At 33.5% G+C, this 14,035-nt stretch overlaps 2 protein-coding genes and 1 long non-coding RNA gene across 3 annotated transcripts; 1 reads left to right on the top strand and 2 right to left on the bottom strand.

Moving 5' to 3' along the window:
* The first annotated feature begins 401 nt into the window (after positions 1–401).
* Positions 402–4,592, top strand: LOC112784994 (uncharacterized). Its single transcript, XR_003194125.3, has 5 exons — positions 402–1,348; positions 2,512–2,690; positions 3,166–3,320; positions 4,132–4,177; positions 4,343–4,592. It is a non-coding gene; the product is annotated as an uncharacterized lncRNA (long non-coding RNA).
* Positions 4,593–4,816: 224 nt separating this feature from the next.
* Positions 4,817–5,364, bottom strand: LOC112786287 (diphthamide biosynthesis protein 4). The gene is given in 1 exon segment (XM_072229804.1): positions 4,817–5,364. A coding segment is annotated over 1 exon segment (537 nt). The 3' UTR covers positions 4,817–4,827.
* Positions 4,817–9,706, bottom strand: LOC112784993 (pentatricopeptide repeat-containing protein At4g01400, mitochondrial-like). Its single transcript, XM_072229803.1, has 2 exons — positions 9,280–9,706; positions 4,817–7,988 (listed from the first exon to the last, which is right to left on the bottom strand). Exon 2 carries the CDS (start codon positions 7,670–7,672, stop codon positions 6,707–6,709), a length of 966 nt encoding a protein of 321 aa, XP_072085904.1. The 5' UTR covers positions 7,673–7,988; positions 9,280–9,706; the 3' UTR covers positions 4,817–6,706.
* Between the last annotated feature and the right edge of the window lie 4,329 nt (positions 9,707–14,035).

Here is a 14,035-nt window from a genome sequence, read left to right on the forward strand (position 1 = left end):
TGACACAACATTAAGCAAGCTCCCATTTGTTTCTTATCCATTTTTATTCTTCTTTATTATTTTTTTTGTAGTTTTTTTAATACATCATTGTTCTAAAAATTTATTACCATATTATTACCATTTTCAAATTGTTTGTATCGATATCATTTTTTGTCGAATTAGACATCTCTAGTCAACAAGCAAAAAAAAAAAAATATAAAATGCTACCATAGTAAAAAAGTGATATTAAGATAAATAATTTAAAAAATGTGATATTTTGATAATAAATTTTTAAACGATGACATATTAAATAGAGTTTTTTATTTTTTCATAAAATTTTTCAAAATATAAAAAATAAAGATAAGAAATAGAATGAGATAAAATAAAAGATGTAAGAGAAGGAGAAGAAAATGACCCAAAAAAAAAAAAGAGAGAAAGAAAATAATACAAAAAAAATGAAGAGGAGAAAAAGAAAAAAACATGTAAACACAGTTGAAAAACTATGAATATGAAAAATCTTAGTTTTGAAAACTGAATCGAATTATTCGGTTTAACCGAGTTAATTAAAAACCGATCATTCGATTAGTTCGAGACTTCGAGTGATGATGAAAACTGCGTTGTAAAAAATTGGTCTAAGAATCGACTGAATCGGTGATTATCAATAAATTGTCGAAATCGATCGAATTTTTTTTTATCAATAAAATTCCACATTTAAGTGATTTAACCAATCAAGTTTAATCAAATCCATTAGATTCACGGGATCCTTTTTCATGCTTTCTTCTTCTTATTCACGCGTGACCCTACGTCTGCTTCTTGGATCTATTTGGTTGAACTTAGGATAACAATAATATTCGTAGCAAATTGTTTTTTGAGAGTGACGGATACGGCACCGTTTTGAATTTCAAAAAAAAAAAAAAATTCAGAAATGCCCAATACCCAACCCACCCCTCTCTCTCTCTCTCTCTCTGAAGAACCCAACCCAATACCCCAAACCTCCTTCGAAGTTCGAACGCAGCCCGCAGCCACCATCCATCTTCAAAGTCATCGCCGAACTTTTCTCCTCCGGTAGAGGGTGCTGTCGCCGCCGGCGGGGACAGACCGTGGGTGCCGCGTCGCGTGTGGAAGCTCTGCTCGTCCCGGTTCCTCTCCTGTCATCGCAGGAAGGTCTGCGTGAGCTCGGGGCGTCGCCGTCGCGAAGGGTTGGTCGGTCGTGGTCTCTTCGAGCTCTCTCTCTCTCCCTGTCTTTGTCCGAGCTCAACGTCCCTCTTCGATCTCTCTCTCGCTCTCTGTCCGAGCTCTCTTTGGTTCCTCCATTGCCGTCAGTTCCCATTCCTCCGTCGCCGTCACTTCCTTTCCTCTCTCGCCGCTGGTAAGCACTGCTGCTTGAAATTATTTTTGCTTGTTTTGTACTTTTGTTAATAATACTGAGTTGCTGATTGTGTTAATACCTTTGTTAATAAGACTAGGTTTACTGATTATCTGCTTCTGAGTTGCTGAGTTAATAGTAGTTAATACTGATTTTGTTATTTTTTGCTTGTTCTGAGTTGCTGTTTTTCTGAAATAATAGTTGAATTGAATGATTCTGTTGAACTTTTCTTGATACTCCAGTTATACACAACTATTAAGATTGTTGCTTCTTAACTTTGTCGAACTTGTGATTCACTGAGATGAAATTTTATTTGTATTCCTTTTTTCTGAAGCACAACAAATCTTTCATTTTAAGGCTCCTGCATTTTGACTTTGTAATCAACTATCATGGAATATTACGTGTTGGAAGTTAGCTTTTGCTCTTTCATATTAGTTAAGGCTAATATTAATATATTATCCTTCTAAATGTTTATTCCATTGCTGAATTGCCACAATGCATACATGATATATCTTTTGTTTATTAAATCTACAGGTCTTGTAGCAGAAGATATGTTTTATTTAATTGAATGTGAGGGTGCCTTGATGAAGATATTTATGCTCGTGATAGAATAGAAGTGTTTTTATTTCTGAAATCTCACTCTTTTGATGGATTGTTTAACACCTCAAAGCTCAGATATAGTTGTTCAATTCTAGATTCAAGCTTCTTTAAGCTTTTCTGTTACTGGAACAACGAACAGAGTTTTTCAAAATACATGTATTTGTATCACTATATGTAATCATTGGAAAAAATTAGGGGTTGATTGTTGATTATTGTTTTTGTTCTGCTTCAATTATTGTTGATTGTTGTTAACTTTCTTACTTAATTTTGTACTGTTGTTTTGATTCTGTGTTAATATTTTAGTTGTTGCCTTGTTGATTAGAAACTGATTAAAAATTTTTTGTTTTAAAGATGAAACATTATGCATTTTAAAATTATATATTAAATTTTTAATAATTTCATTTATATTTAATTAATCCGGTTTAATTACAGTTCGCTTCGGTTAGACTATTAAATCATTAAACTAGTCACTCGACCGATTCATTAACTGGTTCGGTTCTCGCAACCTTGGTTTCAACCCATAAAACCAAAGATAAATATCACTTGTGTTGTTCTCTTCTTTTCAGTGAGTTATCCTTTGTTCTGACCAAAGCTTCAAATTTGGTGTCCCCAAGGATCTTCAATTCAGTTTTCAATCCATGCCACCATTCCAACACCATCAGGTTGCACTCTCAGTTGAACTCTCACTCATTCCAACAATGCCGTCGCCTCTACCAAAAGAAATGATAACTTCCACTCTCCATTGGTAACTAACTAATTAACTATTTTCTTCACTCTTCATTCTTCACAACCTTCTCTTTAAGTTCTTCACCCTTGTTTGTTTGTTTGTTTCTATGTGTGCTTATGTATCTTGAATATGTTGAACAGTTGATTATTAGAGTAAATTTGGAAATTTGATACATTTGTAATTCAATAAATCTGGTAATAAATTGTATAATTGACTTATGAATATTCCAAAACTTACAAAGTGATAGATATTGTGAAACAAACAAAGTATCATCTAAATATATCTCAATAAGTTGAGAGTACAATACAGTAAGCTTGCTTTTTCAAGCAAATTGGTCACCTTAAAAGATTCAAATTTCTATGCTAATAGTGTATCAAAGCTGATCTCTATGATATATATACAAAGCAAAAATTGTAATACAAGGTGGTGTCTTCCATCTTCTCTTTTTCTGCTTCATATTCTGAAGTTAGCAATTGTGTGTGATCAAACTTAGATTGGCAAGAACGCAAGCAGGGTGACGGCCGATATCATGGGGATTGGACAAGCAACTATGATGTATCATTGCAAGACCTGCAGTTACAGGATTTGATTGATGATAATGAGCAACACAAGGATGCACAACTATTCATCAAACTCAACATTCAAAAGGTGGTTCCAGAGTATTTCATTTTGATGTTTGAGTAGCAACTTAGATTCAAATTTGTTACTGACATGGTATTGAAATATGTTTACTTATGTGTTCATACATTGACCTAGAATTCATGCTCCAAAATTTTCAAATTTAGTCTGATTAGTCACTTGTCAATGCTTGTGCATGGTAATGCCAGCATGCAAGCTTTGGCTTATCAGTGGATGGAAGAGTTATGACATCATTCATTAGAAAGTGTGGCACCTGTATGTTCACAATGTGGCATTCTCTTTCTTTTTTCTTCTTTTTTTCCACTCAGATTATTATGCATGGATCATTGTTGGTTGTTATATTTTTTTTGCAGTATCTTTGATATTTTGAATTTGATCTCTACCCTCTTCTCCTTCCTTTCTAGTATTTGAGAGAGTTATAATAGAGTTTAGAGATATAATATTAATGTACTTCTTCTTATAAACTTAAACTTTTGGAAGAAGTAGTTCATGACATGGTATCAAAACTTCTATGATCTAAAGGTTTAGTCGTTTAAATCCATTGAGTTTCATCATCTTTGCGACTCCCTTTATGCATATAAATTTGAAAAGCTTGTTTTGGTTTTTCCTTCTTTGCAATTCCAAAACTTAGTAAAACTTTTCAAAAGAATATAAGATTTTATTGTCAACTTTAGGTATTATCTATGTTGTGACATACTATGCTTTGAATGGATACAGCTTTTACCACCATTATATATAAAGATTAAGAAGGATTGAAAACAATACATGTAAGTTCTTATTTTAGAAGCTTTAATTTCTTTTTTCACGTATTAATTTGCAGGATACTTGCTCTGAGTTGTGTCAGAAATCTGAGGGTACAATACTATGTAAGCACCTCCAATTTTCAAAAAGATAAGATTGAAAACTTAACAATGAGGCCACTGTTTATTGCTTTTCAAATTTTCTTACCTTTTTTATTGCTATCATACATACAAGAGGCACCAAGTAAAATATTCAACTAAAACTAATGAAAGTTTGTTTTGGTTTTTCAGTTTCAAGTGGACAAAGTCAGGCCTATGTTGATAAAAAGTGGTTCTCTAGATTACTGGAACTGAAGGAAAAAAAAAAAAAGAAAACTCATGATTTATCCAGCATGGAAATTAGAAGTTCCTTGTACATAATAATAGTCAATTTGCAAATAGATTGTATGTATAAGTAATGACTCATCAACAAAATAATATCACACTTCAATTAAATTTTGCATATTCATACTTACAGAAGGTGAATATCATATTCTAAATCCTTACATTTAGCCATAAACATTTTACTCAGAGTCATTATAGTGAGTCAGCATACTTGAGACCAAAATTAACTTCATATAATCCAAATTCTACATTTCAAATGGCACTCAAGTTTATGCTATATGAACTTTTATCCAAGGAGGAGATATTATTGGTTTGCTCTCTTCATATAAAAAATGTTAATAACTTCAAATTCTCAATCATTGTCACCACCACAAAAAAATATGTAAACAATTTCAATGTCCATCCATATTGATTACCAGACCAGTTTTTAGAGAACATAATCCGCAGGGAAGAATAAGTAATCCTAACAAAGAATCATTGTTCAATATAGATATTCTACTTTCATCCCTCAATAAGGAATACCCTATTTTATGCAATTCCAATGAGTCTATAGAGAAGTAATCTCCACATCTGCATTGATAAAACAGTTCCAATGCTTCTCCGTCATCTTCAGCCATCATATCCTCTAAGCTTAAATCTTCTGCAACATCAACAGCCTAGACATCACGCCTTGAACTTCGAAGCTCATTATCATAAAATAAACAAGAGCTTGAATCGCCAAGAACTTCCCACGCCTTTTGTACTTTGAGAAATCTATCTCCACTAGTTTGATTGCTGCCGGATGCATCAGAAGATTTCAATAGCTTATCAGGATGTAAGCTGAGTATGGCGGAGCAGTAACTAGCACAGATTTCTTCATAACTTGAATCTTCCTTGACGTTGAGAACCTCATAATGCGTTTCATAAATGACATTCTTGTCTAGAAGCATTGTTACTTGTTAGACGTTAATTTTTACTCAAAAAGGCAAGGTTCTCTGCATTCAAGAGAGAAACATCACCAACAAGGAAAATGACATATTATTATCATTATCATGTATAAAAAACTACTGTAATTACAATACGACTGCTCAAACCATATCAAATGAATTCTTTGGTTTGGAATTCTTTCTTATGCATCATTTCCGACTTCCCTGAACTTCAAAACATGTATTCGATCAACCTGAATTCCTGGCATTCCAAATGCTGGTCTGTTCTTCCATTCCTGAGGAATTGAAGTTGCCGATGTGACATCCAAATTCCAAATAGCCCATAAATTATTTTCAATAACAAAAACAATTGGCGATTTCCATGAAGCTTCCATGTTAAGGCATTTTTAGAACTGTCCATTATTACAAGTTCTAGCTTCGACAAACACTAATGTCACATGAGCAGAATCTGCCTATTTCAGCCACTAGCCAACTACCACTATACTTACAGGAGAATGCTGCACGGCTTCTCCAGGAGTCCAGTACCCACGGGAACACATTCACTGATGCAAGTAGGCCCAACAATCAAATTACGCTAGTCAAGAAGACAAGAACATCTGCCTTGAGCCACATTGTCCTCTGCAGCATCTTGTAGCATTTCCAAAGTGCTCACTCCTCATGTTGCATGTTGGGGCACCCTTACTGAGGACAGCTTGTCCTAAGACGTCCAAATGTCTCCCTCTCATGAATCTGAAATTGCCTTTGCTGAGCTGAAGGCCATAAATCTGAAATTGCCTTTGTTGAGATGAAGGCCATCAAGCTGACTACATTTTGTTCTGGTTCATGCATCTTTGCAATTAAATAATAAGCGTGTCTGCACTCCACAGATAGAGTTTAAACCCATTTTCAACTAAAAATGAAGCTGGTCCAACATGGGGGACAAAAACCTGCATTAAGATGCTCTTGGATTGGCTCGTATCTTCCTAATTAAGTAGTTCTCCAAACCAATGCCAGCATCCACTATTCTAGTATGACCTGTTATTTCAATCTTGAGAACTTGCTCCAAAACATCTCTGCACCTCACACCATCGTCCACATCACATATTAAAGGTATTATGATCGCCCAGGTATCCATATGAGAAGCTTCCCCATGCTCAAGCGATTTGGTTAGAACTCCACAAGCTTCCTTAATCTTACCAACATTGCAGAAACCCTTTACTAGGCCATGAATAACAGCAAAATGCGGAGAAAAACCTTTAGACAGCATCTCCTTCATATAGTTATTTGCCTCATCAAGCATTCCTTTGTCACATAACCCACCAACCAAAGTTCGATATGACACAACATTAGGCAAGCACCCATTGTTCTACATATCAATAATAACTTTACAAGCATCATGGGCGCGCCCTTCCCTGCAGAACCCCAATATAACAGTATTATAATGAACTATGTCAGGATTGCACCCTTTGATCTTCATCCTACAAAGAAGCTTGTAAGCTTCTCTAAGCTTCTTCTTCCTACACAAACTGTTCAACAAAGTGGTGTAAGTCAAAGAATCAGGAACAAACCCTTTGTTCAACATATCCTCAAACAAATCCATAGCTCCATTCACTTGACTCTTCCTACACATCGCTTGCATCAGAATCCGGTAACACTCGATATCAGGAACAATATCTCTCTTAAACATTTTGTTGAATAGGTGGTAGGCAATGCTTACATCTCCATTCAAACAGAAAGCCCGCATGAGAATATTGTAGGAGTGAGTATTGGGTGACACACCGTGCCTATGAGCATCCCTGAAGAGATCGAATGCAGGTCGAACAAAGTTGCGGTGGGATACAAGAATTGCAAGAATGCGGTTGAGGTGTTTGGGCAAAGGTTTGAAACCGTATTGAAGCATAGTGTAGAAGGTTTTGAGGGTCTTATCGGGTAAATCAGCTTCGCCATAGACTCTGATCAAGTAGGAGAACAGGGTAGGAGTGATTGGGTAGGATTCGGATTTGAGGCGGCGAACAAGGTCATCGACAAGGGAGAATTGCCTTGAGCGGCCCAATTTGAGGATGAGAATGAGGTAGGTAGAGTAAGAATGGCGAAAGTTGGGATGGCGAGAGGCGCATTCGAAGATTTCTTTGGCAAGAAGAGGGTCCGATTGGGAAGCTATGAGCTTTTGGACTCTAGATGGAGACTCAAATGGGAAATTGGAGCGAGAAGAATAGAAAGATTGTTGGTTTGGGTTTTTTGAAAAATTGAAGGAGATGATGCGGTGAGAAGACAGGGTGACTAGGGTTTTGGGGGAGCGGAGAAATGATCTGTGCAGACTCGGTGAGGTCATGGCGGTGGCTCAAGAAGGTGAGCTGGCGAGGGCAGGTCAATGCTAATTGTGGATTCGTGGTTAGTGTCCTTTGTTTCTGTTGAGGAGATATGGATATTGTGGGTGTTCGCAGCGCCGTTTGGTTTGGTTTTTAGGAAAAAAAAATCCGATCCAATTGTAAAAAAATTAATTGGTTTGGTTTTGTTTGGTTTGATTTTTTTAGGCCAACCAAACTGAATTGAAATTGATTGATTTGATTCGATTTTTCGATTTTTCACCAAGACCTTCATCAACTCCACCTTCTGTTCAAGAATGCTGTCACTTTACTATTATCAAACTGCAGAAATATCACAAAAAAATAAAATAAGAACAGAGAACACTAAACTAAAATTAGAACTGCACAAATTAAAATTAGAACAACACTAAAATTAAAACAGCATAATTTGAAATCTCAAACCACAAATTAAAATTAAATAATTGAAAAATAGCGACCACAAAAGTTAAGTTAAACGAGAGAACGTAAATAGGGTCGAAATAGTGTTTCTTTGACCTTGTTTAATAGAAGACTTTAACATTCAACAAAGCATGATTTGCTTTGATTAGTGTCACTAACAAATAACAACGTACTAACACAATCACAATTAAAAACATAGTTATCAAATCCAAACCAACAATCAATCCAGTTAGAGTGCTTGGTTAATGGGTTACTGATTCAACCGTTAGATAACTAGTTAAGCCAGCCATAATTAAATAATTATATATGATTTTATCTTTTTTCTCATAATAAGTTATTTTTATTTTATTGCTTTTAAAATTGAATACCACTGAACTACTTTAGATGTCTCCCTGATCAACAAAGTATAAACTAAAGAGTGCATATAAATGTTAACAAGATTTTTAAATCAATATTTTAGAGCCAGACAAAAAATACAACAGAGATCAGTTCATGAGACAACACAAAACTCCAATGCACATTTCAAGTATTTATTACTAAAAGGTTGTGAGAATCGAATCGGTCAAGTGACAGATTCAATGATTCAATAGTACAACCGAGATCGAACCATAGTTGAATCGATTTAATTAAATATACAATCAAATTATTAAAAATTTAATATATAATTTCAAATGTCCAAATTCTATTATGTCTAAACTAATAAAATTTAAAATTTTGTAATTTGACATAATAACTTATACGTATTTTATCATTAAAAATTCACAAAATAAAACATTTCTAAATAATTTCTAAGTTCTAATTAACTAATTAAGTAATCAGCAACAATACTTATCAATCAACAACAAAAATTTAGAATAAAAAAAATTTCAACGATAAAAAATATAAACTTACACAAAAACTCAAAACATCAGCAACTAAACTCACAACAAATTTCAACAGACTTCTAATAAGTATTCAACAAAAAAAACTGAGAATCCAAAAACAGAAAACTCAGCCTCCAAAGCCAGAAAATCAGAAAAATTAAGCAAAAAATCCAAACCAAGCATCCAAACTAAATTCAGAATAACATTAGTAACAACTCCAATTCAGAATACAAAATTAACAACAACCATTCAAATCAACCATCAACCCCAATTCAGAAAATTAGCAACGACAAAAATTGAAGCGTGCTTACCGGCGACAAAGGAGGAAGGAAAGTGAGCTCGGACAGAGAGAGAGAGGGCTTGATGACAAGGACAGAGAAGACGAGTTCAGGGCCGACGACGGAGACTGGCTTGATGACGACGATGGAAACTGCGACGCCAACAACTCCGAGCAGACCTTCTGGCGACGTCGAGGAGAAGAGGATCCAGGAGGCGAGGGCCGATCAGACCTTCGAGAGGCGACGACGTCGACCGCTGTCTGTCACCGCCGGCGGCGAAAGTGGTGGCGTTCTGATAGGGTTTAGCATGGGCAGGTGAATTGTGAGAGAGAGATAAGGGGGGCTTTCGTTGGTGAATTGTGACTTGCGAGAGAGAGAAGGCGTGTTCTGCTTTTGTTTTTTAGTAATTCAAAAAATCGAAAATAAAAGTGTGTTTGAAATACCTTTGAATAGAATTCTCAAACAAAAGAATTTTTTAGTTTGGAATACAATAAGCCGAAAACTCAGGTGAAGTTGACTATATCTGAGAATTTTTAGATAAAAATTTAGTCAAATCAATTAAATTATTTAACGGCTCTTATATATCAACTATACCTAAATTTTCACCATGCAATAAAGGTGTTATTTTCAATTTTTACGATAATTTTAGTTTTCACGTATTCAAAGTAAATCAGACAAAAAAAATTGATTTGCAATTCTAGCATTATTAAAGATTGAAATATTAAAATTATTCTTAATAAATAAATATAGATAAATAAAAAATTACACAAACAAAATAATAAAAAACCATTTCATTTATCAAATAATTATTTTAATTATGAATTTAAATTTAAAATAAAATTAAAATTTATTTTTAAAAAAATAGAATTATTTTTTTACTTTAATACTTTTCAAACACGAGGAATTGATTGGTTCAATCGGTTTGATAGATTTTTTTACCAATCTTTTTTTTGTCAGGTGATTTTTTTTGTCTCACAAGAGACCCATTCACACTTTTTAATTTTAACATGAAGATTAGAATGGAATAGAACTCCGTTATGGAGACGTGTGGTGTCAGTGATGGAGTAATCGGATGGTGCAAGTTGGAGATAACTTATCGGACGGTCCAATTTTCTGGTGACAAAACAGACAATTCGAATTGTTTCTCTCCAGCCACATGTCGCATGCGCGTTGCTTCCCACAAAAAGGTGCCCCTTTAACCCAACACACTCACTTTACTACATTTACACCCACCTTCCGAGTCACTTTCACCTTCATCTTCACCCAATAGCCATTCTCTCTTCTTCTTCCTCCTTGAACAAGTTCTGCTTCATCTACTTCATTGAAAAAAAAAATAAAATGCCAAAGAAACAAAAATCTAGAGATGTTGATCGTCCTAAACTTCATGTTATAAAATATCTCAGCCATTCTGATTATATAAGTTTATTTATTAAATTTTTTTATATTTCAAAATTATAATTATTATTCTTAGAAATTTAATTATAATTGTTGTTGTTAGAAGCTGAACTGAAGAATATATATGTGACAGAATTATTATTATTATTGATAAAAATTTAGGAATATATGTTTAAATAATAGTTAGAAATACGTATGTTTAAATGTAGTTAATTCTTGTTTAGAATTTTTTGTAATAATTTTAGAAATTATAATTAATTAGTTAACTGTTATAATTAATTTTAGAAATTTAGAAATATATGTTTAAATAATAGTTAGAAATATGTATGTTTAAATGTAGTTAATGCTTGTTTAGAATTTTTTCTAATATAATAGATTAGTAATAAAAAATACTTGTTTATAATTTTTTGTAGTAATTTTAGAAATTATAATTAATTAGTTAACTATTATAATTAATTTTAGAAATTATAATTTTATAAATTATAGTAATTTTTCGTAACAATAAATAAACTAAATCGGTATATAATTTTTTTGGAATAATGTTGATAACTTCGATTAATAATTAAGATTTGTAAAATATAATATATTTGCTTTTTTGGTAATAATTATTTTTTTATTGTTAACTTTTTAATTGACATAAATATGTTATTATAGTTGAGGTTTTAATATTATTACAGTGGAATATTATTAGTTAGATAAAAATTGGAAGTATCTATTAGTTATTATTATTTGTAGTAAGTTAGCAATAATCTCTAAGATTATTAATTAAATTTAGAAGTTAAAATATTATTACTTAATAAATTTGATTCAGTAAAATTATTTGTTTTAATTAGATTTAGTAAAATTATCTATGATAGTTGTGGAATTTTAATTAATATTTCTTGTTTAGTTAATTGTGAAATTTTTTCAATAATGATAGTTAATTAAGAGTAATTCTTCACATACAAGTGATTTTCCATACAAGTCATACAAGTCATTTATATTCACGCCGTTTCACGTTTTTTTTTGTGTCTCTTTTTCTTCTTCTTCTTTCTCCGTGCTTCCTCTTCCTCTTCCTCTTCTTCTTCCTCTTCCTCTTCTTCTTCTTCTTCTTCTTCTTTCTCTGTGTCTCTTTTTCTTCTCTTCCTCCCTCTTTTTTTATTGAAATTTTTTCTCCTCTTTTCGTTTTCTCTTTCTCCTTCATCAAAATCACCAGAAAAAACGAAGAAACATTATTCAAAGTACGTTTCTTGCCTTCTCTTTCTCCTTCTTCTTCTTCTTGCTACACGTTCTTCTTCCTCTTCCTGTTCTTCTTCATTTACGTATTTTCTCTTTGTTTTCTTTCTTCGTTATTCTCGGTTTCCATTGTTTTTTGACATCAAGCTCTGAAATCGTTTTTGAAGAAGAAGAAGCAGCAGCAGATGAGGAGGAAAAAGAAAGAGAGTTCTGAATTATGCATAAGGTGTATTTCTTAAATTCTTTGGGTGTATTTCTATAATTCTTTGGGTGTATTGATTTCAAGAAGAAATATACTGTCTCTCCCTATATTGGGTGTATTTCTTAAATCCTTTGGGTGTATTTCTGTAATCGTTTGGTTTATTTATGTAACTGTTTGGGTGTATTTCTGTAATCCTTTGGATGTATTTCTATAATCGTTTGGGTGTATTTTTGTAATCGTTCGGGTGTATTTCTGAAGTTCCATCATCTTCAAAACAATTTCAAAGCTTGATTTCAGAAATCACGAAAATCGAAAAAAACAGAAGGAGATCGAAGGCAAAGAGAGAACGCTTTTCCATACAAATCATATAAGTCATTTATATTCACGCTTCTGCTTCTTCTTCTGTAACGCGCGTGTTAGGCCCACTGTAACGCGCGTTTCTTCTTCTTCTGTAACGCGCGTGTTAGGCCAAACTTGTAAGACTTGTAAACAAAAATGACTTGTATGTGTAGCACTCCTCTAATTTAATTGATAGGTTAACACAGTAATTACTAAATTTAGTAATTAACAAAAAATTTAGCATGAGATTAATAAATTAGTTGCTATAGTTAGAAAATTATTATATTTTAGTAGTAAATTAGTAATTGTTAATGATTTGACCAATAATTTGTTATGTTTTTGTAGAGTTTATGGATGTTGACATGTTATCACCATGTCCCTTCGGATCGGTACAATGATAGGGTAGAGGAGCATTTACGATCTATTGGTTTTTATCATGTGTCCAAGATTGGAGTAGTCCAATGTCAGAAAACACTGGTAAATGCTCTAGTTGAAAGGTGGCACCCAGACACACATACCTTTTACCTTCCGGTTGGTGAATGTACTGTGACGCTGGAAGACGTGGCTATAATTTTTGGTCTTCCGACGAATGGTCTTCCAGTCACAGGGATGACTCTAAGTAGTTTTGAAGTCTTAGAGGCGGAGTGTTTGCACCAATTTGGGGTTGCACTGAGAAAGTCGGACTGTAGAGGAAGCTGCATAAAACTGACGTGGCTTCGAGATTTAAAAGAACGTTTACAGTTGACTGATGAAAACAGTATACTGAGGTACGTGAAGTGCCACATTATGTTGTTGATCGGTACGATCTTGTTTGGAAACTCCGGAGCATACATGGCTTCCAAATCCAAAACTCACATGAAAGATGACTCCTCAAACGGCACTTCGTTTGCGAGTGCATTTGCCACGTCTGTCACATTTGGAGCCATAGTGCCGTCACCTTGATCTTCATCTCCGTTTGGACTAACAACTTTGTAATTGCTTTCGAACTCTTCCTCACTGTCACTATTGTAATCTTCCCGTACAATATTTCGGTCGGCCTCAGATTGTTCAAATTCAATGTACAACTCGATGAACGAGATTTGAGCACGACTTTCAATATACATTGAAAACATCTCTTGCATACTCGCTTCGTCCGTTATATATTTAGTTTGAAATTGAACGAATTCACCAAATACTGGTATGTGATATCTATATAAAATACATGATATTTTTCTTGACATCTCAGAATCTATTTTCTCACAAATCATACCTTTGAGCTCTTCAAATGAGATTGTGAAAGGAATAACAACATCTAACGGATCTTCACAAATAAATTTTACTCCTTCAGATGTTTGTAATAAAATCTGACCAAAATAATACACTTTTAAAAGAACTCTATCATCCATTTCTTTCACTCACCTAAACAGAAACAGAAACTTTACTATCAATTTTTTTTCTTCATACCAAAGAAGAGAGATACGGGAGCATAAGAAAGAAGAAGAACAAGCCGAAGAAGAAGAAGAGGGATCTGATAAGTAGTTTACGCGTTACACACACATATATTTATAAATCGGACCAGCGATTAGTTTAAGCTCATTCAAAAAAAATATAATAATCAATTCGGACCTTCCGATTTGATTTTCGGAAAATTAAAAAAAA

The sequence above is a fragment of the Arachis hypogaea genome, chromosome 20 (genome assembly GCF_003086295.3).
Source record: "Arachis hypogaea cultivar Tifrunner chromosome 20, arahy.Tifrunner.gnm2.J5K5, whole genome shotgun sequence".
NCBI lineage: Eukaryota > Viridiplantae > Streptophyta > Magnoliopsida > Fabales > Fabaceae > Arachis > Arachis hypogaea.

Bases quoted from the DNA above. Each gene is read 5' to 3' on its own strand.
- LOC112784993 (XM_072229803.1), bottom strand. From the start codon at position 7,672: ATGACCTCACCGAGTCTGCACAGATCATTTCTCCGCTCCCCCAAAACC.